Raw genomic sequence first — 24,003 nt, 5'->3', positions numbered from 1 at the left:
TTTCTCCTCTCGCGCCTCTTCCCTCATTTTCTCTTTCTCTCTCTCTCGCTGCTGCCCTCACCACCGCGGCACGAGATCTCCCTCGCCGGTGGAGGAACAACGTGAACCGCCGATGCCAGCGGAAACCTCCTCCAGTCGCCATCGGCGTTCCTGATATATACCGAGTGGCTCCATCGCGTCTTTCTCATCATCCGACCGCCCTTTGTTTATCAATGGAGAGCTCGCGTTCACGTTTACGCACGCACGCTTACCCGCGATCACGCATCACCGCCACGCACGCGCGGGGGTATCGCGAACCTGAGGCGCGCGATTACCGAAAAAAGCCTTGCCACCCGTCGCACCACCCGAGAGCACTCCGCCAGCGCGTCAGCGTCGTCAAGGTCACCGCGGGACCAACCCGAAGGATCGCTACCGAGTAGATTCGCGGGAGAAGCCGATCCACTTTGTGGAGGAAGATTCGCCGACGGTGCTTCTCAGCTAAACGGAGCTCTCGAGGAAAGAGACTGTTCTCAAGAGCATGTCGCGTTACTTCGTGGAGAATACTCTAAGAGTTTGATCCTGCGAGAAGTCAACCCTGAGAGAATCCTTTAAAAGGGAATTCTCAGTCAAAATAAGGAGAGACGCATTTTAAAAGCCCGGAGAATTGATACGCGCCGAAGAAGCGAAGGATTCGCTTTTAAATTCCTCAGGAGTGAGCACTCTTAAGGAAAATGCACTCCAGGAACGTCCTTTCGAAAAGGATAATACTGAAAAAGTCATCGAGCCATCCGAGAAGAGATACTTTAATCACTGTTCAGTCGGACAAAGAAATTTCCCGATAAAATCTTCATTTGCATATTCAAAACTAAAAGATTTATTCCGAGGACTAACTCTTCCAGGATCAGCTCTTAAAAAAAAAAAAAATCGTAAAATCAAACCAGAATTTTAAAGCGAACAGAGAAATTTTAATTTCCCAAAAGCGAGTTCTGGCAGTTCGATTTCGGAGCCGGACAGCTCTCTCCGAAGAAAACATTGTTAAAAGAACGATTTTCAAATAGAAAGCCGCGGACCCGTAGCTCGGCAATTACCGAAGAACGATAATTTAGCGGTTATAAAAATTGCAGCGGCGGTGAAGGTTTCGAACGCGAGCCGGGGTCGAGTCCGGGAAAACGCGGATAAAATGCAACGGGACGGAAAGGATATCTAAACGCGACCAAGTTGACGGGCGGCCCTCCAAGGTCGGCGGCGAAATCGCGATTCCTGGTGAACACGCGCGCGTTGCGTGGCGGGCAAAGTTCAGCTGGCCCAGAGGCGCGGCAATTGAGCCGTTAATTATGCCTTAACGAACCATAACTACACGGTGCAAAGTCGCGCGAAACTACGTGAACGGAAGGAGGAGGAGGAGGAGAGAGCGAGCGAGTAAGTGCGGGGCCGAGATAAAGGGAAATGTAGCGAGCAAGCTGGTGTCACCGGACAACTCCGCGAGACGGAATCTCTTAGGTAACCGCGATTTGACGGGCGACGCGAGAAGAATAGAACCGCGAGGAGAGTCCGGCCGATGGACTTTGTACCCGGCTTGTAATGACTCATCGCGATTGAGGAAGGAGGCACGCGTGCATCGAGAGAGAGAGAAAGAGAGAGAGAAGGGTACGTGTGAAGAAGACAAAGTGCGAGGGAGTGCGTTCGCGGAGAAGAGCAAGCGGCGACCAGGTATCTTTACCCGGGCGTTATTTTGTAGCGGGGATCTCGCACAAAGCAAAAAATTCCACGGCGCATAAAACGTATTAAAATTTATGCCACGCGCTGCCGTCAGCCCGAGACACATATCGCTTCCAGTACTGGTATAAACGCTATATTTTTGCGCGATGTTTTTCGCGAAACTGTAACGAAATATGAATCAAATATCAGTGGATTTGATTACATTGATTGCTATTTGGATTGCAATTGTAACGATTTTCAAAAATACCGTGCAATGCATACATTTCAACTTGCAAACACGATAAATCGCTTTCAGTTATAAATTGTTGTATTCACAACTTTGTGACTTGAAAAATTATATGAAACTATGAATTTTAACGGAAATGTAATTTATTGCGCGGAATGTTTTATTACTTTTGACCTGGATTTATTAATGTAAAATTTTAAGTGAGACAGGTTTGTCTTTGAAAAAAAGTTATCGGAGAGATTTTTTTTTTTAGAGGACGCTTTTTATATCTCACTCGTACAAAATTTGAACTTTAAAATATTACTCTCCCCTTTCAGGTTTTTTGTTATTAATGCGAAATTGAGCTGACGGAAAAGTTTTATAAAGCTTTTTGCAGTCTACGCATTTTGCAAGAAACCACAATTGGGTAAAAAAAAAAAAAAAATTAAATAAAGCTGCACTAGTTTCCGTTCTGCGTTCTTCGCTTTTGCGAAACGAAACAAACTTTCATTTGTGATTTACCTCATCTCTCTTTCTCTCTCTCTTTCTCTCATTTTTTAAAGAAAATTTTTTTCTTTCTCTCCCCTTTTCCTGTCGTTTTATTACTGGTAAATCCCACATGAAGCATAACATGTTTGTCGCGCAACAAGGCCACCATGACAAATCATCACTTCAGTAAGCTTCATTACGACGAACTTGAAATTGAATTAAGCGAGATGTGCTGGTCCAGCGAACTCAAGCTAAATATCTGAAGACACAAATACGTCTCTGGATCGTTTATTGCAATAAAGAGACCTAACAACGTCGTCAAAATTCTTACGTAGAAATAAAGAACAGTAATTTGGAATTACAAGAGAACGAGGTGATTAAAACAACAAAAAACATACATATATTCGCGGCTAAAGTAGATGATTCTTCAAAAGTTACTTTCTGACTTTTCTGTAATAAAAGGATCATCGTAATTTCTTTTATTAGATTCATTGTATTTAATTTAAAAAATAAATTCGACAAAGCTCGGGTAACAACTCGACGCTATTTTTGTTAGTTGAACGTCTAAGTTACGTTATTTGATCCAACGATATCGTTTTACTTTATTTTAGCTTATTGATCAATCTAGAAATGATTATTCGGCTTTCTTAGATTTTTAATTTAAAGATTATCTCTTGCCGACCTGAAAAAGTGCCGCGGATCAAGTTACACAATTCGATCACGTGCATTATGCCGTATCTCAGCAATTTTGCATACGCACTGATCTCACAATCAGATAGAAATCTCTTTTTCTAACAATTATCTCCAAGCCACTTACGTTTCAACTGTCTCAGTCTGACCTACGACAAGTCTCGTCAAATTTTAAATTTCCACCTAAAGAGCACTAATTACCAGGAAGAAATTAGTCTTTATCGCGGGTGGAACGGCGATAAAAATTGGGTAGGGAATACGGCGGGGAGAAGAAGCGTCCAAGACAACTGATAAGAGATAACGTGACTTCTTCCGTTTTACCCCTCCTCGCGGGATCAAAGAGCACGAGAGCGGGCAGGAGGCGTCGTTTGGTTACGCGCTTGTGGCGGTGGACAATAAAGCCGACGAAATAGCGCCGGATTCACTCAGTCGATGCCGCAACGACGTCGGTGTCAAAGTACAGTTCGGCCGAAGCGAGGGAGGTGGAGGCGAGTGCGCGAACGGCGATGACGATGACGCGAACCGCGGCAGAGCGTTCCCGGCGGTGACGGCGTGCGCGCGTGTTTCCCTTGCGACGTGATCCAGTTTCCACGTTTGAGTCGGTATCAAGAAAGGATAGGATATTCCTGGATCGTGGCCTTTAACGCGAGGACGACGGAAAGCTCTTCTACCGGAAAACTTACGGCGTCCGGAGGTCGATAAGCATATAATCCGAGGACTTGTTTCAAAGTGGAGGTCCTTCGTATCGAGAAGATAATAGTGAATTCTCTCGTAGACAACGAGAAAGGAAAATATTCGAAATTTTCCAGAGAGGAGCGCGAAAGTTTCTCTCGCAACAACGGGGTTAACTCGGAACTGATTTATTTCCCGTTCCGACGAAGAAATTTCGAATTCGAGTTTCCTACGATATTGTTTCTATAAGAGAAGCGCATCGGATTTTATCGTGCTCCGACGTAAGACGCATTTAAAGACTAAAGACGCAGGAGGAGAAATCTCGAGCTCTCCCAATTTCCTGCATCGAGAAAATTACACATTTCAAATATCAGGTTGTCTCCCGTAAGACGTGCGGTACGACTAGAAGTTTCATCATCCCCGAGATCGCGGGACGAGGGACCGAATCCCTAGACAGTCCTCCGTTAGCAAATTACGAATTGCAAATTACCTGTGGCTTCCGTTGCATTTTTCATCTCATTGCGATCTTTCTCAACAACTTCCTCGGACGATCTGTTTGCGAACTTTTCTCTAGCGAGAAGAATCGATCGTTTCTCCTTTTTCTTTTGTGAATGGACCACGCGGTGCTATCGTGAAGAAGAAGAAAAAAGAAAAAAAAAAAAAAAAACAGAACGAGCGAGAGAGTGAGAAAAAGAGGAGGGAGGACAGAGAGAAGAGGGAGAAAGTGGAGGAGTTCTCAAGAGATTTAACGCGAATCCCTCGGACCTTTGGTAGGATCTAGTGGAAGCACCACAATTCGAGAGAATCGTACTGTTGCAACGTGCGGCAAGGGATCGTGTGATGGTGGTGGTGTACAGCAGCTGACAGACGACCGTCGCACGAGATAATAAATATTTAATTGGATCTCGAAGTAAACAGACTCTTCACGATGATTCGAATATTCACCGATACCTTCAAGAACCTGATCAGTGAGTGTCACACGCTTTTTACGCGTTTATTTCATTAAACGTCCAAAGGTATCTCGCGTTCATTCGGATAAATCAGGGTGCGATTGGGGACGACGCGGAAAACGCACCCTCGTATTAAAATCACCTAAGCTTTGAAATCGTTTTCTTATGAGTAAATATTGAGAAAACTGTACCGACGTTTACCTTTGAGTTTCGTGACTCCGACGCTCTGACTCGCAGAAATTATATTTATTCCTTCTTGACATTATAATTTTCTGATCTTTAAACGTAGGTTGAGATCCGTCAGATTTCTGTGACTGATATTTCAACAACTACTTATTTTATATAACATCAATCACTTTGGCGAATAAATAAAAAATAATAATTGTTTGGAAAACTTGGACAAATATTCAGCCGTCATTTATTTTAAAATAATAAAAATTAGTAATTAATACGTATTGATTTTCAATAAGAAAGAAGAACTAAAATATTAATGGCATTAAATAAAAATTGTTACGACGATACAAATATTACTTTAATAATTTTAAATTATTTGATATAAAACTTTATTCAATTACTGCCGTGTTTTTGACGTGGCACTTAATTCTATCAACGTAAATTTTTAAATTTTATTATTTATACTATATTTTATTTTTTCGCCCTTATTTTCTTTTTATCCAACCTGAATCCTTTTCGTCAAAGGATAAGGTCGTTAATAATCGTTCCCGGTATCCAATCGTTCGTTTCGATGGCAAACGTGCCCGCAACGAGATAAAAAAAATCCCATTGATTGAGACAAAATCATTAGATTAGAATGCAATTTGCCGGTGAAAAAAAAAGTCGTACAAAGAAAATTAGTCCGTTTGCGCGACAGTGGCGGAATTAAATTTCGCCGTCGTAAAGACGGGTGACGTTTGTTCGTTTGTTTGCGAGACTGACGTTAAATTATATGTTGATTCAGCGAGAGGTGCACTACTGCCACGGAACATCAGACCACGCATCACGTAAAATGGCCTTCCGTAAAAAGTCCGGAACTCAAGATTATATTTTCAAGATTAAAACCGACTTCAGTTAGTCTAAATCAACTTTAATACGTCTAATAAATTACATTTAAGCAGTTTCGTCTAGAAACTTACCTCGCGTCTAAACTGGATAAGAGAGAAGCCCTAATAAATTTAATTTATACGTGAATGTCGTCCACTAACGCAACTCCAGCGGTTCTTTCTTTTCGTCAAAGAATATTAAAATTTCACATAGAGCTTTTCCTCGCGAACTAAATGTCGTAGTACTGTTGCAAAATAACATTTGAGATATTACGTTTGTATCGACAATTACTCCACCTAATTATAATTTTTTCGATACCTCGTTATAATTTGCTCGTACGGCTAGCCTTGCGTTTCAAGTTCTGTTAACGCTATTTTCACGTGGTATACGTGACTGATGCAACGTACGAAACTGCTGCATCTCGCTCTGGATTTCTCTCCTTCTGTTCCGTTAGGCCACTGTCGCGTAACTCAATATAACGCAGCTCAACATATTACGACTACACTGTAATTTTGCTACTCTACAATTATATAAAAACTGCAATTGTCCTCGCAATTAATTTGTCACTTACTCAAAATTTATATTTGTCCGTGAAAGGAGATATATGCCGCGCCGCTTGATGTACGCATCAACTATTTGTCCTGTTCCTCGTTTTATTACGGTTGATAATAGATAATCATTTTTTTATATAGCGGTATCAAGACTTTTTGTTTCTACTCGGCAATCAGCGATAAATATATTATTTTACGTCGCTTAGTTTCATGTTTTATTACTTATTCAATGATTTGCAATTTTTTTCTTTTTCCTCGAAATGTGTCGTTCGAAGAAATTTATTATAATTCTAAGTCCGTTATATCGGTGGACAGTTTTCCGTTTCATAGGTTTCCTAAGCTCGCTCGCAAATTAATTTCCATGAAGGAATGAGTCAATTCTAAACAACCTTTCGTGTTGAAATATTCGACTTATTTAACTTGAACGAAAAGCTTGGACTTTGAACCCCCCTCCCCACAAAATTGTTGCAACAAACACGACTACAATAACCAACGAGTTTATGCTGAAAAATCCAAACACCGAAATATTCTAGTTAAACGTTTCTGATTCATGTTTTCGCGTATTTAGCCCGATCTCAAAAATTCGCGTAAATTAACATTTTCGATGTTACGTAATATTAGGTTAAAGCTCCTATTGTGTTCTTTTTTTTCTCCCTTTTTTATTTTGACTACGTTCGTAAAAATTTTACACGTGATAAAAGTAAATAAAATTGTATGTGCCAAAATTTCCACGTACGTTTTTCAAATAAATTCACTGCCGACTTCATTGCTAATTTTGAAAAATTACTCTTCTAAAGTTTCTCTTACAGTGCTTCAGGAATACTATTTTTTAATCTCTGTAAAATTCGATACTTCTGAATAAGATAATCTCTATATGCACATTTATATCCAATATATGCAACGCTACAAAATATAATTTATATAAAATTTATTAGATATTTATATCACATCTAACTGATGTATCATGTAACTATTCTCACGAAGCCGTTCTGGCATTGGAGGCAAGGTCGCTAGTCCCCTCATCGTTTTGTTACCCATTAATAATATTTAAGGATACAACATTACGAAACAGCAATTGGTAATGATTAGATGATAACTAAGAGCAGAACAGCTCTGCAGTATCAGAAAGCGTTTCAATACGTTTTTGTAATACAATCTTTTTCATTCTTCTCACTTTGAAAGGTCAGTGATATTTTTGACGATAAAAAAAAATATTTAAAAATACTTTTGATATCTTTCCTCTTTAACTTTAACTGACTTTTCGAAGAATAGATTCTCAATATCTCTACAAAATTGGAAAAACCTATCACGAGGAATATAAATATAAAAAGATATCATACGTTCGTATATCTGTCTATAAATGTACATATGCAACAAAATTTATTTTAAAAATTAAAGTCAAGCAATACTGCACGTTTACGTCTTCATTAAAGGGATTTTTTTTTTATTCAAGTGCTCTACGTTCTTCAGTTTATTTCGGAGAAGAAAATTTCCGCTATTACGTGGCCAATTCATTTCAAGAGTGCATACCGCGTCCATTCGTTGGTAATCACCTTAATTTATCGCAGTTTGTTAGTTCTCATTCGGAAACCACTATTACCCATTCAGGCAATCTCGTGAAACGAAACACGTTTTCCAAAACGCGACAATTTACTTCGCTGTTATCGTAACGAGCTACTCGTTTGCGCTTTCCTCGAACCGTCTAATAATTCTGGGCCGGATAAGTTCGGTTATCACGTGCTTATCGAGAGCGATCTGCTCTCGCGCGAAAACACTTGTATCGGCGTGCTCGTGACCAACGCGTGATTGCTCCCATAGTTATCCGAATGGAACGGAAAAATAAGAGCAGCGAATGCACTCCGAGGATCACGGAGTCGCCGATATCCGATGACCTGTAACGAATCAGCGAGTCTCATCGAAATCTTCCTACATTGAGTCGCGATAACGCATCGTACGATGACCCCCTCCCTCGCGAGTTTTCGCTGACCGAGCGCCTCTTTTTACTTGTTATTATTGACACAACATACATGCCCCTTTAATCTTTCGTGTTTCTTTTACTCGCGATCATACGACGGAAATTATTCACGGAGATCATACGACTGTCGCGTGCGCGCTTGTATGTTCACGTGCTGAGCCCGATGAATGAGAGAGAATAAACACTCGAGGGGCAGCGTATTGATTGCATTAATTACTTTGAAAATAATCCACTTGACCTAAGCGACTTTTCGTCCGGCAGAAAAGTGGAAAGAAAATACGAGGTTATCGCGAAATTTCATTACACGTTTCGAGTGAACATTTTCAAAAATTTTTTTTTTTTTTTTTTTTTTTTTTCTTTTTTTATTTGTAATGCTAATTTATATATGGCATAACGAGTAGAAGTTGAAACCAGATATCTCTTCCAAATCATTGCGCGCTCTACGTGTCGAAGGCGACGCAAAGTTTTCAAAGAGTCGTTTAAAATAAACTTTAGTTACGTTTGAAGTGAAATAATTTAAAAATTGCACCACTTTTTAATGAGAAAGTTTATTTATAACTTTAATCGTGGACTAATCGATAAATGATGTTTGAATAATTCAATTTCATTGGAAGTTTAACTCTCCGATCTTTTCGTTTCACTCACCGGACGAAATTCAATTACAACGTTTAGTTGTAAAAGTATGCAATAAATAATTCGAGATGCTCGTTACTAAAAAAAAATTATCTTTGAATTGGTCCAGTTTTATTTTAATCGGTGATTCTGGGACACTTAGTAAATAACAATATTTCTACTTATCACGGGGCATTTGCTCGCAAATAACGCGGCAGCCGAAGAAAGTGTCGTTTCTTCGTCGAGTGAAAATTAGTTTCGAAGTAGAAGTAAGAGCAAGGTTTCCTGAGAACAGTCTCCTGGTGAACGCAATCGCGCCTCGGTAAATATTAGCATGATTCGGTAGAATCGTTAGGTTTGTATTAACAGCTTGGGCCAACTGCTCAGAAAAGTTTAGGGTGGGTGTTGAAGTTTAGACGAGAGGAAAATATAATATGCCTCGCGAATTTTGCGCCAAGAAAACAGGATAAAATAGAAAAAAAATTGCGAATTACACTTTTTTTACACAAGTTCCTAAGATGTAAAAAGAGTCAAGTATTTTTCGTTCCATTCTAACTTCTAAGTCGTCGCTGTGTCTATTATAAAACGCAATAATACCACGATATTAAACCGTAAAAAAAAATGAATGATGCTTTGGATTCAGATAAACATCGATAAAAGTTGTTGTTCCCAGTATGTCTAAAATTAAGTACCGCTGGTCAAAAATTAATATTCCTAACAACAAACCTAACAAATAATTCCCGTACAGGAATATTAAAATACAATATTTTTGCGAAACGAGAAAAAAAAAAGTAGCGCGTAAAATGTATTCAACTGAAATTAAACGGGATTTTTAATTTACATTTAGCAATGTCGTGAAAACGACACAGATTACTATTCATACCGCAAAATGTTCTCATTCTAACTTTGGAGTTCATACTAATTGCAATAGAAAACTTAGCTGCAAGATTTCCACTCAAAAATATCTTTAATTCACATTAAAAACTTAGAATGTACGAACGGAAGTTCGAGTTTTGCATATATAATATAATTCATACAAAAAAAAAAGAAAAAAATTAATGTCAAAAATACGTTCAATAAGATTTGACAAGTTATAATTTTTGAGTGAAGAAACCTTTTTTTGCGAACAACTATTATATTTTCGAAATTTTTTTTACAGCCACGTCAGCAGTGATCGTTAAGTCAGAGAACGAGCACCATCATCTAGCGAGTCTCTCCGGGGATAATATCCTTGGGTCAGGGGTGAGACTAGGACGTGGCGAGGACGCAGTCGCGAGTGGTAGCATCAGCCCCGTTATGGATTCGGCGCAATCAGCCATGATGAAGCAAGCAGACTACGTCGTAGGTCAGTGAACTAAGCTCGCAATTTTTTTTCCTTCTGAGAGCACGATTTTGCGGTAATTTAACAGTAAAACAACTCGATTCGACGACTGTCCCGATAATCGCACGTCGCTGTCGCGTTATCTCTTACATTGTGAATACATTGTGAAGTGACTCAAGTGTTTCGTGAATTTGTGATAAACACAAGCTTTGATTAGTCGCACGTAAAATGGAGGCCGGATCAGTTTTGCATAATAGTTAATAATATTATTTCGAAGAAGATAGAATTATATTTTCTAAATATCATTCATTCGTTAAAAGCTGTTTAATGTGATGTTAACATTGCTTTACGAAACAACGTTTTGAATAATGTTTGCAATATATGAAATTACTATCAAACTTTAAGAGCTCTAAATTACAATTTTTATTTTATCAACAATTGTGGCTGCAATCACATTTCACGTGCAACAAGCTAATGACCCTAATTATATCAACAATATCATCAGAAATATATTATCTTGTTAGGAAGCGATTACAATTGATACTCAGGTGATAAAATAGATAAAACAAAAAACATTACTTAATCACAAGCAATAAAATTCAGTTTCTCGATCAAAACAAATCAATACAAACTGTGAATTAAAGGCCGCTAATTAGAGCTATTAACTTTGAAAAAAACAGTAGCTGATCAATAATGCAATAAATGTACTTTTAAATATCGTAAACTAATAACTTTCAGTATTGTTTGCGCGAATTTATCAATAGAAATTTTCTAGCTATCTTTAACTCGAGATTGAAGTGCAATTGCACTTAATTCAATAGTTGATGGCATTGTTTACCAAAGAAAATGTGTCGCAAGAGCAAACAATTCAAGAGGATGGAAATAGTCATTGCAGCTAAAAATAGTTAAAACTATGAATAATAAAAGTAAATTACGCATTAACTTTTTGTTAGAAAAAAAAAAAAAATTAACTATATAATCTATTTTTTGTTTTATAAGTACGCATTGAAATAATGTAAAATAAAATTATATAAAATATTCTAATGTATCTTTGCAACAAATATTGTTTTACAATTGAATCACTTGGCATGTATTTGACTGAAAACTATGAGCACCGAACGGTAACAGCGACGGTGATAAAAATATCGGATTATAAACGTACGAATAGGAAGGTTCGCGATGGAAAGAAACTTCAGTCACTAGCCGTAGCGTCCAAAGTTCAGTATGCCACGCTTGATGACGTTTGGCGTAAGATGACGTGAGATACAAGGAGAGATAATGGTCCTACCGCGTGATCAGTTGCTGTCATTATAAATTTTTTACCCTCCCACAATTGTCTCTACTGCCACGTTAAAATTAACGTTTTTATTGTTGTATCATATAATGGCTAACTTATTTTATTGTGACCTCAAAACACGTTATCGCGAGCATATTAAATTTTATATTGATTATTTACACGATTGCCAGTCAATAATTTGATTACCGTACGGAATACTGGCTGCAATCTGTAATGTGAGAGGTTCTGAACGCGTGTGATCAAAGTGTAACACTAAATCAAATCAACATGATGACACAGCAAGTAAGCTGATCGAAATTAATCAAATCTGCATTATATTACAGATGTTGTGCTGCCAACGGTCATAATTGCTCTCCTATTCGTCGGCAATGCGATCATCGTTTATATCATATTCCAATTTAGAAAGAGGTAAGTGAACTCATTTTACTCAAGTATCAACTTAAAGATACAAAATAACGATTGGCAAATTAATTCTTCAATCATATTTGATTTAGAACCAAAGAAATTAAGAACCAAAATAATTTAACTAAATGTTAAAACTCAACAGTGAATTTGATCAGATGTTAGGCGGTATATGTATAAGAATAATAGAGAAAATGTTGTGTCGTTTTAGTGTTACCCAAATACCTTAACTGATTATTATTTCCACTCTTTGTTTTTAATCTTTCGTCGTTTACGGGATACTTTTTATACATATAATTTTTGCCAAATCTTTTTATACTACGGGAAGTAAAAAAAGTAATTTTAAACTCACCGGTACGATTCGCAGCAGCGGAGTTATACATGATGATCTGTAAAATAAATGAAATGCGTGTAAATTTTAACAGAGCTTTAAAACAGGAGCTGAGATTCAGTTGTTGTCAACTGTTGTCGATATCCACTGTCTCCCTCTTTCTCTCTCTCTCTCTTGCCCTCCGATTCTTAATACAAAACAAGTGCTGAATGTAAACAGACCACGCTTGGTCTAACTGTAAGAGTGCTTCTTAGAAGTATTTAATATGATAAAAAAACGTCACTCGACTTTCTATACAACCGGCGTTTCCTTACTAAGAAACGGATGACAAGATATTAACAGTAGATATTGGCAATGAAATTTTTTTAATGTGCAGAATAAATTGAAATTCTTAATTTATATACTTGATAATTTCTTACATTAAAGTTGCTCCGCTGTTGCCTGATGCCACCTTGGCTTGGATACCACCTCCTCCTGTTTTTGATCCGTCCACTTCAGGCACTTCACTTCCTTCCTTCCTTTTCTTTTGTCCATTCGCTTTACACACTTATCTATAACATACAACATAGATGTAATAATTCTGTAAAAAAAATACTTATACAGATCATTCAAAATCTTTTAAAAACAATTTGATAAACAGCCCAATTTAATCGAATCAAGTTAATTAAATTAAATAATAAATCTTAAAAATACAGAATTTTACTAATAATTTTTTAAAAGTGGCTTTCGTTAAACAAAGCCTGTTGCTTCAATTAATAATTAATTATACTAATTTTAAAATATCTCACAAATATACTGTACAAAATAATATTTTATTGTCGGATATTAATGGAAAGGTATAAAATGACACCACGAATATGAAAACTGCTTACCACACATTGCTCCGATGAAACCCAATGCCTCCCAGGATCTCCCTTGCCTCTCCTTTCGCGACACTTGACTTACACGCATATTTATAACAATACTCGCCAAAATTACGAATTTTTCCCGACAATACTCCGCGACCTCCTGCAACCGTATTTGCGGTCAGGAAATAATACGCGTATATATCCCCGCGAGAATTCCCGGGCGAATATCGTACCGTCAACTGAATCGGCTTCACACGAACGAAGTGACTGGAGTAGGAACTCGATGCAGGATATATCCGCGAGGGACTCATCCGCGGAAACGAGACACGACTAACGTAAGACGGCCGCTTGTCGTTTCGCGACCGGTCAGCCCGAGTGACGAATCTTTGACCGATATATCGCGATAAACGCGAAACGCAGAGTTGCTCACTTCCCACGAATTGCCGACGTGTGTGTACATCGCACACGCACGACGAGCGTCGATGTACGAGACTGATTACGATTATACTTACTAATTAAACGCGACGAGACCCCCCCCGCGTCAACGCCGCCGTTTCTTTTCTTACGTGAAGACTGGCGGTTAAAATGGCCACATACACTCTCTGTAACAGTAACAGTGAGGCTTTCGACCAATGGCAACGCTTACGAACGGCCGAATCAAGCAGCGCGATTGGTCGAAAGCCTCACTGCCACTGTGGTGGTAAGTGTGTGTGACCAGTTTTAGTGACCAAAAACTTTTAATACAAATGCAATAATTAATTATTATTCCAAGATTATCACTATGCTAGGATACTTTGATTAGCAAGCAAGAATATTTAAATTTGCTAAGATATTCCGGACACGTCGCGACTTGCGATCAAAGTTAGGAAAGAGTTAATTAATTAATTAATTAGTCTATCAAGGATATTAAATTTAACGAGTGACAAGAAAAAAAAAAAAAGAAAGCTTTAAAATTCAAAAGCGGTTAGTCAGTCGATGTCACTTAATTAATAATATAAATTAGAAATTATGCAATAAATTATTGAATTACTTAATTATAATAAAAATAGCAGTCACTCGAGGGCGAATAATTCGCGATGGGAGTAATTTACGTCTCTCGTTTCCATTCTCTATTCTAGTCTTTTAACTACCCCTTTTTGTAATGAATACGACGAGCTAGATAGATACTTTCAATAGACGACCGTCACTTCGATCCTCGTACGCTTGCAAATCGTCGTTTCGCTCCGATTGATTGCACGCTGGTTAAATAATCGAAATAATTCTCGTGGAAATCTCGATGTTCAATATGTCTCAGCATCTATTATAACCATCTCATCGCGAAATGTAATATTATATGTAACACGGTACGCACGCAATATCCATGCCTTCCGAATACAATAGCTCTGATATATACACGGTAAAAAATAAGTATTCGTCACATGCCAAATAATATGATTAACGTATACAAACAGTAGACGCATTACGGAGTCAATGTATGTTGAATTATTTTAATAATATTTAGAATTCATAAGCAGACCAAAGTCTGAAAGCTTTTGTATCTTATATGCCTTATACTTTAGTTGAAACAGAATGGTAACGCGGAATCGTAAATAAATGTGCGGTCGATATATATATAAATAGAAGAAAATACGTGTAGACGGAATGGCAAATATGGTTAACCGAGGCAACGGCGGCTAGCTAGCATATGTAACCTTGGCGTGGTGTGCGTCGAATCTCACGCGAAGCGCGCGCGTAGGTGTGTTGCCGAACACCGGTCACAGAGGACTAAGGGAGAACGCGGCCTACTACACTTCCCCGCACTCAGCGGCCGAGAGTGGGGGAAGTCACGTACGCCAGCCGCCGTCGCCGCTCGTCGCAGCAAATGCCATATCTGTCTTTCAACGTACATTATCTTTGAGAATTGTACACTTTGTAGGCTTAGAAATAATGTAATACATGTAAGTCTTGAACGCGTAAAACGGCTCGACATAGAAAAATAAAATTACAATCGGAATGCAATATGATTTTGAACTTTGTTCGTGAAGGCAACGCGTTAACAAGTCTTTTCATTTCTGTTACAGAAAACTCACAACGACGCAAAGCGAAGAGATAGCTCTTCGAGGCCCACCTGATGTCCCCAATGTGTGACTCCAGGGGTCTGGATTAATCGCACACATGGCCATCGATACCGACAAAAAATCGCCGGTGTCCACGTGGAGTTTGGAGACCATCGCTAAGATACCGCAACACCTTTCCCCGAAGGCTCCAAAACTCTTGCGATGATCCCGTGTAATTAACTGAGAAGCCTGCGGTCGTGTTATAAAAGCTAAAAGAGACACGTCTCTTTCGCAACATTCGAAATTGTGTGCGTGCTGTTTTGGTACACTAATGACGCAGAACATGACTACCTGAATTTAAAGATTTTTCTCTCGTATATCTGCATTAATTCGAAAAAAATGATATTTACAGTCGAACGGCGCTACGCTTAAACTAAAAACATGCAGATAATATGAAAGCCTGCATATTTTTCTTGCATATTTATGAAATGTATTTGATTAATTGCCATTTCATTGTTGGTAGCAAATGTATTCTTAAATATACATACGGCATTTGCTAGAATTTAGTTCGAGAAACAATGTTCAAATATAGTTGAGCTTACAAAATACGCTGCCAAAATAAGACTCGGTGTCTCATGAAAGCGTTTTAAATATAAATGGACTGTATTGTTTCAAAGCCATATAACTCACGAGCCTATATTGTCACGCATACGCATATTTACGTTACTCTGTATTATAATGTAAGGAAATAATATATTCTTTACTTCGTCCAAGATTATAGATAAGTTAAAAATAAATCAATGTTTTTTTCGTAATAAGTCTTGAAGATTTTATATAAAACTTGATCGTTTAAAGACAGTTCTTCAAATAATTGCTAACAGATTTTGAACGATTATTCAGATTTCTTTTTGCTTTCAATATTTCACGATTTATTATTTAATTATTTAAAATTAGAGATTACTACGTAAGTGCCTAGTATCTCCATGAAAAAAAAAACTAATTCTATTTACATATTTATAAACTAATTAATTTTTGAAGTTTAAAAATATTTCTGTAAAGGTTCTCCTAAGATCTCTTCTAGGGTGCGAACCGCATTCTGGGCACATTTCTCCGTAGCTTCGTCTTCGTCTTCCAACATCTCTGCTAGGAATGGCACCGTTTCAGGCAATAACGGCATAAAATCTTCGCCAAGTTTTCTTACAATTTCCACCTATAATACATTGTCAATATAATACATTGTCAGAAAGTAAAAAATATTAATTTTTAAAAGTTTCATTTTAATTCCTTTGTCAATTGTTAAAAAATATTTTTTAACGAAACTTTCAATCCTTCAATATATTTTACTTGTGATTATTATAAACTTACTACGTTACTTGCATATATTTTGTCAATTACTGAATATTATAAAACAAAAATACCATTCCATTATACAACTTTTTACATTATCTAAATTAAACTGAATTAATTCGATGTTACCAGTGCGTTCAATGCGGTGCTTCTGACGTAAGGTTTTGCATGTCTCGTCTTCAACAAAGTTTGGTAAACCAGTTGTTTGTGTAACGAGTCGTCGGAAATGGCGCTGGCGAAAGAAGCTATGCAAGGTACGATAAGCCGGCTAGCTCGATTCTCGTATTCTTCCTTCGTGCCCATTGTGTTTTCCACCTGATCTACTATCGGTTGCATGAGAATTTCAAATCGATCCTGACTGACAAAGTTGTGCACATCGTAACCGAATACTCGGTGAAGGGTCAGTAAAATCGCCTCTATCAACTCAATTCTGCTAGATTCATCGGGAAGTGTCAATTCCTGTGGAGTGTCCGTCACAAACATATTGTTGCTGCTCAACAATGATGCCGCATGCTTCAAAAACAGCCCGGCAAACAAAACAAACAAAGACTTCAAGCACTCTGCTATATTCGCGGACAGCCTAAAATTGAAAAAATAAAAAAAAGATTAAATAACATAATAAAAGTTAATTGATTTAATATTGTTCATACCTGTAGAACGTTATATTTCTCTGTTTATGCAGCGTGTCATTCGCTGCCCATCCATAGAGTTTATCATACAACGGCCTAAATGTTACTTCGCTTAACTTCAAAAGTAATGCTATCAAAGCATCACTGGCGCTCTCCTCGACTGAGACGATGTCTTTTAAGGTAACTTGCGTGTTGTTATCCATATTTACACCATCCTCAACTCTTTCGCGGAATTGAAGAACCTCGAGGAAAAAGTTGGCAAGATTGTCGACTTCTACTTTCAGCTCTGCAGGAGGCACGCTGTCAAAGGACTCAGCTAGCACGTTCATCAATGACGGTATACATTTATAAGATTTCTTATTTAATAGCATTTCATAAGTTTCATTAACTGCTGGTAGTAATACTCGCAGCGGTATACAACTTGATAATTTTTGCGTTGTTGCTTTCAACCGCGATAAAACAATACTGGCCTGTAAAAATATAATCAAATAATTAAAAAAAAATTTTCCACCAAAGAATTTAAAGCAAGACATAATATTAGAATTTTTGGTTGGAATAATATTATAAATACCTTAGGATGTTCCGTGTTGGTATACTGCGAGCTAAGAATCGTCAATTCAGACAAAAGTCGGTCCAAGTAAAGCGATAAAAAATTTCCTAAAGACTCCACTATTTTCTGCAAAGCACTTACGATGCTGATGACTATTACATCCGGAACATTCTGATGGCAATGAGTTTTTAGCAATTTTAAAATTGCTGGCACAAATTTATTTAACGAGTACAAGGCATGCGTTCGCATTGAGCTGCACAATTCTGCTACGCACAATGCTGCACTGCCTAATACCGGGCCATTCTTCGATTTCAACAATTCTGTCGTTATATCCAAAATCTGTAAATAATTATTAATATAAATAATATTAATAGTTGTTAATATTAATATAAATAATATTAATAAAGTTGTTAACGCGAATAAACGTGTCTTAATGTTCTGTGTACTGTTCCAAATAATAAAGTCGGTTTCGTTTATAAAAAGTTTACACGATTCCTTTCCGACCGCGAGTGAGTGCGTGAACGCGGAGTCTTTCGAAGGAATTACCGGACGTGTGCGTAACTTGCGAGCGACAGTCCAACATTATAATAATTATTTATTTAAATAAGTATACGTACCGGTCTAAAAACAGCAGGACGATCAGTGGCCAGTAACTTCGCTAGCAGTTTCAAAGATATTAGAACTGTTTGTTGTACGATCTCTTGTTCCTGATTTTCAATTTTTACTTCCAAGAAATCCGTCAAAGGTTCGATCAAATTTAGAAGATCTGCATGAACATCTTCATTGAATTTTTTCTGGAGCAGTCTTGCATTTAGCAGTTCTAGAGCTTTTCTCTTCACCGGTAATAATTCATGCTTTAATAGATTCTTTATGCTTTGCAAGAACAAAGTATTCGGCAACAGATTGTTCACCAAATCCAAGACGTCGTACAAATGATGTAGTAACACTTTCCAATACTTGGCACTTGGTTTATTTAAATGTTGATCAGCGGTTTTTGAAATAATCTGTATTAATATAATTAATTCGATCATCAAATGATCACAATACTGATTCATATTATCCGCTTCGTTTTGACTCAGCACTGCCACGCGATTGATGAAATCTTCGGAAGATAGAAGATTGCTAAGAAATTGTACAGCCGTTAGTTTGTAGTGCCTAAGATTTTTCGGCGTAGACTTAGTCACATCGTAAATATATTTGTACTGGAATTTCATCGCCTCTTTTCTGCCTTGCTCTTCTTCAATATCGATCGGCAAACTCTTAATAAATGTGATTACCTTCGTGCAAATCTAAACCAAAAATTGGAAAAGTTATTAGTTATATTTCTAATTAAATTATAAAAAAAATAGGAGAGCATTATTATTAAAACATTTAATTATTGAAATTGTATAAAAAATGCTTATTATCTCAAATCCCCAATTAAAATAATTATTAAAAATTTACCTCAAGCAATCGATGCGGCGAGAATTCTCGAGACACTTGTAAAGCGAAATCCAGCCATTGGGTGGGATGTCCTGTCTTTTGACTTGCGTTCTTTGTTACGTGGCTTTCAAAAGTCAGCAAATAATATAAATGCAAATGTTTGTCAAGCAATTGTAGTAATTTGGTAAAAAGCGGCATTCGCCTGTGCTCAGGTATGTGAGGTAACGAAACGATAAAAGTTCTCAGCAATTCGCAGGCCTGCGTCACATCATCGGCCGCATTTATAATTGGCACCACCGTGTCGAGAGTCTTGGAGATGATCTGAATAGAATAAGCGTCATCTTGACGCACAATCGTGCTACCCATAAATGTAAAAATTGGCATAAGGTTGAAGAGAGCGCGATGCACGTTCATATTTTTCAAGAATTCAACCAACACCAGCAGTGCGTGATAATGCGTTTGCGGATTGCGCGACGTTCTGATGCATTTAACAATAAGCGTAATTTGCAAACCGACATCCCGCACTGGCAAACCTTTTTTCATCATTCGATAGATTGTCGAGAAAAGCAACTGATTGGTGTACTCAACTGGACTTTGTTCCTCTAAACTCAGACAAACGTTCAATAAGTCAAACAATATACTATAAAGTAGTTCTTCACGTTTGATGTTGTTGGCACGTTCTGCAAACTCCAACAAAACAACGCCGCGCTTCCATGCTCGGCTGTGGACCATCGCCGGGTGCGCCAGTTGAATTTGGCTTTGCCGTTTCTTTCGCTTTCTCGCGTTTGATGCCATCTCCGAGTCTACTGTTTCCTCCTGAATTTGACCACTCAATTTCATGTGTTCCAATTCTGAGATCAGAATTGTTGCGTCCATGCACATGCAACGAATTATCTTACCCGCGACGGAGACTACATCGTTGATTTCGCAATCGATCATTACATCCAGCACTTTAGATAAAATGCTCGTCTGCAAATCATGAGATAGCATATCGAAGATCGCACCAATCCTTTTTAGCACGATAATGCTTGGCGAAGTTTGATCGCCATTATCCAAAACCGCACAAGGCTCGTGTATTAGAATGCATGTCTGAAAGAGCGACCACACTTTTTCATCTTTTAAAGAGTCAACTGTGTTTATAGTAAAACGTTCCAGTATATTTCGTAAAGCGTTGCCAGCAGATCGATTTTTTGGTTCCTCCGTCAGCTTTTGTAAAAGTTCCAAACCTATAGGAGCTAGTTGCTGAAGAATTTCGGTACTGTTAACATTCACCAGAATATCAAGAAGTTGTGATCGGCGATTCAGAGGAATCTTTGATGCTTCATTTTCCTGCGTTACTACATTAAATAATAATTTTTGCGCCTGCTGCAACTTTTTGTGTTCTTTCATTTGACGAGATACATGCGGATCTGGAGAAAGGAAAAAATATAAGCTTAATGCAAGATGTTCAAAGTCATTGCAGATCTCTGCACTCACTGTCGCCAGTTTTTGCAGTAGCACAAAAAACGGCTCTGCGTTGAGGCCAAAAGTTTGCGTTAGCTTTTTCAAAATTTCTACTGCTACTGTTCTGCATTCATTGTTTCGTCTTGTCAACGCAAGCAATAAATTAGTTACAAAATCTTGATCTTGAAACGCCCATTGAACGGATTTGCATTGATTTAGCAGTAATAAAGAAATTTTCAAACAATGATATGACGTTTGTATCTTGACGGGTTTTGCGTAAAACTGCGCAAGAAAGCAGATGAGATCTTTCACCGTAGCAAAGTGCAACTGGAAGAAAATTTGTAGACATCTAGAATAGTGTTTTCGCCAGTGTCGATTGTCCATACCTTCGATAAACATCTCTAAAAGTCGCAAGATCAAATTGCTTCGTTCCGCATTATTATCGAAATCGAGTTTTGGTTCAAATTTAATGTTCAGCCGCCTGTGTACCATTTCAAGAACGTAAGTACCTACTTGAAGTGGCAGAATTCCCTCGGATGTAAGCCTCAAAGCCATTTGAATATTATGACCGGTAATATTGTTGCAATTGCGCAGTAATTTAACGCGCGAATATGTTTTTATCATCTTCGTGGCAATTTCAATGACATCTCGTGCAGTTTTAGTCGACATTGAACCTACGGGTACTCTGCAAACCGAGCCTAGTAGGATCATGTTAAAGAATAGAGATGCTGCATCACCGTGCGGCATTTGTAACCGCATAGAAGTCAGTATACTCTCCGTAGGTGGTAGTAGTAGATGATTTAAGATGTTGTGAAAAGCAGCAGAAGACACTGCTTCAGCGTTCAATTTGGATTTATTAATATCCTCTATTACGTGCTGCATATATCTATTATTTTTAGCAAAGTTCGAATGAAGAACTTCCATTGCAACTTCAACATCATCGTCCGTAGCTGGAAACAAGTATGGTAAAGCTGTAATGAAAACATTGGTATCGTCGCTCTCTTCGCAGAGTTCTAAAAGTATTTTTAAAGCTGTCTTGGCTAACACTTTTCTTGATGATATGTGACACGTCGATAATAGAATTAATAATTCATCTACTAAAGTGTCTGCAGGTAACAAACTAATCAATTTTTTCGTTGGAAAAGATAACAAAGTCTTCACGACATTCACATCACTGTCGTAGAATCTAGCTTGAAGAGAGCTCGTCATTATAGCGCGAAAACTCTCAGGTACGTCTATGTTGTTTTTGGCAAGAATTTTCAGAGCAATAATTCGTTGCGCAGCGCTAATGTGCGTTAATTTATTAAGAATTTCAATGGATTCTTGCGTATCCTTGGCACCGAAAGGCCATGAAGTGAGAAGATGTAACGCCTGTTTAGATTTTTCATCGTGCTCGCCTTGCTTCATTAATTTCTTTAAATATAAATCGAAATTCTCTGGATAGCTACGCTCGAAACTCTGATAAAATCTCGCTAAAAAGTCTTTTGCCATCTTAGAAGTTTCATTCTTGGAGAACTCGCAAGTTATTAGAGTAGATAAAATAGTATCCACTGCATCATTATCGAGTTTAATGTGGTCTAACACATTGCCAATCATATTTTGCACATCGATTGTGCCTTCAGGATTCTCAGCGACAAGCTGACAAGCCACTTGTAGAAAAGGCGTAATAAATCGCGATGCATTAATATCCAATGAATTAATCTTGGTAACTGTCTCAACAAACCAAGGTAATTCCGACAATTGGAAAACTAAACTTTGTGGTACAACCGTCAATCGATTAACTGGAGATTGATAAAGATAAAGTAATAACGTAGTAGCTTCTTGTGGTAAAGACGTCTTTTTAAATGTCATTAACAACAGAGTCTCCATAGTATCATCGTTTAGTTTCACCTATAATTTATTACAATATTTAAAACAAGTTTATATAATTTTAATATTTTTACCAATTTATTTTTATTTTATTTTATTAAAAAACTATAAAATAAATTACTTTTATAATTATTGTAAAATTAATGTTATTCATACAAAATAGAAATAATTAAAAAATAAATATATAAAAATAAAAAAATTTACCTTTGATGTCAATTTTGCAATAATCATATAGCTACTGGCAGCAAAATCAAGAATGGAACTTTTCAAACCTTGAAGAAGAGTTGGCAATAAATAATTTACGTGAACTTCTGTAATAGATCCCAATTCAATTACACCCAGCATTGCAGTAGTGTAAAAAGCATACAAGGTAGTTAGACAAGATGCCTGTTCAGAATAAGTTTTTGTAGCAAATGTTACATGAGTGCATATTGTTTTTAAAAGTCCCTTATCCGAAATTAAATGCTTAATAAATATTCCTGTAGGAAGTATTACACCTCGTTTTTGCATAGGTTCCAGCCAATGCCATTTATCACTCTCATCTGATAAGTCTATCAGTTGCAAAGCCCTTAAAAAAAAAATTTTTTTAATTTAAATTAATTATATTAAAAATACATGTGTTAATAAAAATTATATCTAATAAAATTTTAAGCACAAATATAGTTATATTTTTCATACCTAACAAACATACGAGTTTCATGGTATGGCAAAATCAAAAGAATAAATTGTTCTCGATTGTATTGATGAATATGGTATCTAAACACAAGCCACTCCAAAGCTTTGTGGCAGGTAGATAATAAAAAGTAGGGAGTTGCTAATAATAAAAATTTTGTTATCTCTTCATCCAGTTTCTTGTTAACATTAGCATCTTGAACAGCCCTTTCAAAATTTATAGAGCTCTGGGCAAATAATGTAGTTTGAAAATCATCAAAAGGAGAAACATTTTTTACCATTGAGAGTTTCTGTAATTCTTCCAAACCACTCTGACCTAAAAACAAATAAATATAATTAAAAATAACAAAATTTTTTTTGTAAATGTTATACAATTTTTCTTCTTAAATTAATATCTTTTTTTTTTTATTAAAACTTTAGCAAGTAGAAAATTAAGTATAATTTATGTTTGTCAAAATAATTAAAGCAATATAAAATAATAATAATAATAAAATAACAAAGAAACAAGAAATAAACGATATTAGCGATCTAATTTTATTAAAAATGCATAAATATTGATTTATTAGTGAAACAATACTAACCTATACTCAATACGGTATCTCTGTCGAAATTCGCAGCTTCTTTTGGATCGAACAACAAGCTGGGACGCTTTTTATCCTGCAGCAATAAATTTGTCTGTGGAGTTCTCAATTTTTTAAGCTGTGCTGCTAATGACGTTGCCATTGTTAATCTGTAAATAAACCGGTAAAAAAGTAACCTTATATTAAAGGAAACTATATTCAACACGATTTCTTTTAAAAACACGATCTTACGAAATTATGTTTCTGCCCGTAAAAAAAACAGTATCAACTTTATAAAACTGATAAGGTTTTATTAATATATCACATTGTTTAACTAAAAAGAGTACAAAAATTGCCGTTCACCACGTGCGCGGTAAATAGAACCTCAGTAAC

The 24,003-nt window shown here is 37.0% G+C and overlaps 2 protein-coding genes and 1 long non-coding RNA gene across 5 annotated transcripts in view; 1 reads left to right on the top strand and 2 right to left on the bottom strand.

Annotated features, from left to right (window-relative positions):
- The window catches only part of LOC139112399 (uncharacterized), a 98,384-nt gene extending 84,777 nt beyond the window's left edge, over positions 1-13,607 (bottom strand). For all 3 annotated transcript variants that reach the window (XR_011547374.1, XR_011547376.1, XR_011547375.1), the window contains exons 1-2: positions 12,654-13,607; positions 12,256-12,292 (exon numbers count right to left, since the gene is read on the bottom strand). This is a non-coding gene — a long non-coding RNA (uncharacterized lncRNA). The remainder of the gene's footprint in view (positions 1-12,255; positions 12,293-12,653) is intronic.
- Positions 1-15,936, top strand: part of LOC139112393 (uncharacterized) — a 27,076-nt gene extending 11,140 nt beyond the window's left edge. The window contains exons 7-9 of the mRNA XM_070673385.1: positions 10,043-10,228; positions 11,825-11,909; positions 15,143-15,936. Of these exons, the coding sequence (XP_070529486.1) occupies positions 10,043-10,228; positions 11,825-11,909; positions 15,143-15,209 (338 nt within the window). The 3' untranslated portion in view covers positions 15,210-15,936. The remainder of the gene's footprint in view (positions 1-10,042; positions 10,229-11,824; positions 11,910-15,142) is intronic.
- On the bottom strand, positions 15,265-24,003 carry L(2)k09022 (HEAT repeat containing 1 homolog l(2)k09022). Its single transcript, XM_070673368.1, has 10 exons — positions 23,863-24,003; positions 23,632-23,780; positions 23,057-23,366; positions 22,583-22,946; positions 19,088-22,399; positions 18,262-18,933; positions 17,666-17,983; positions 17,116-17,564; positions 16,595-17,045; positions 15,265-16,328 (listed from the first exon to the last, which is right to left on the bottom strand). Exons 2-10 carry the CDS (start codon positions 23,771-23,773, stop codon positions 16,158-16,160), a joined length of 6,189 nt encoding a protein of 2,062 aa, XP_070529469.1. The 5' UTR covers positions 23,774-23,780; positions 23,863-24,003; the 3' UTR covers positions 15,265-16,157.

This window comes from Cardiocondyla obscurior, linkage group LG28 (genome assembly GCF_019399895.1).
Source record: "Cardiocondyla obscurior isolate alpha-2009 linkage group LG28, Cobs3.1, whole genome shotgun sequence".
In the NCBI taxonomy this organism is placed as follows: Eukaryota; Metazoa; Arthropoda; class Insecta; order Hymenoptera; family Formicidae; genus Cardiocondyla; species Cardiocondyla obscurior.
The sequence above is the reverse complement of the archived record's forward strand: the minus strand, read 5'-3'. Positions and strand labels throughout refer to the sequence as shown.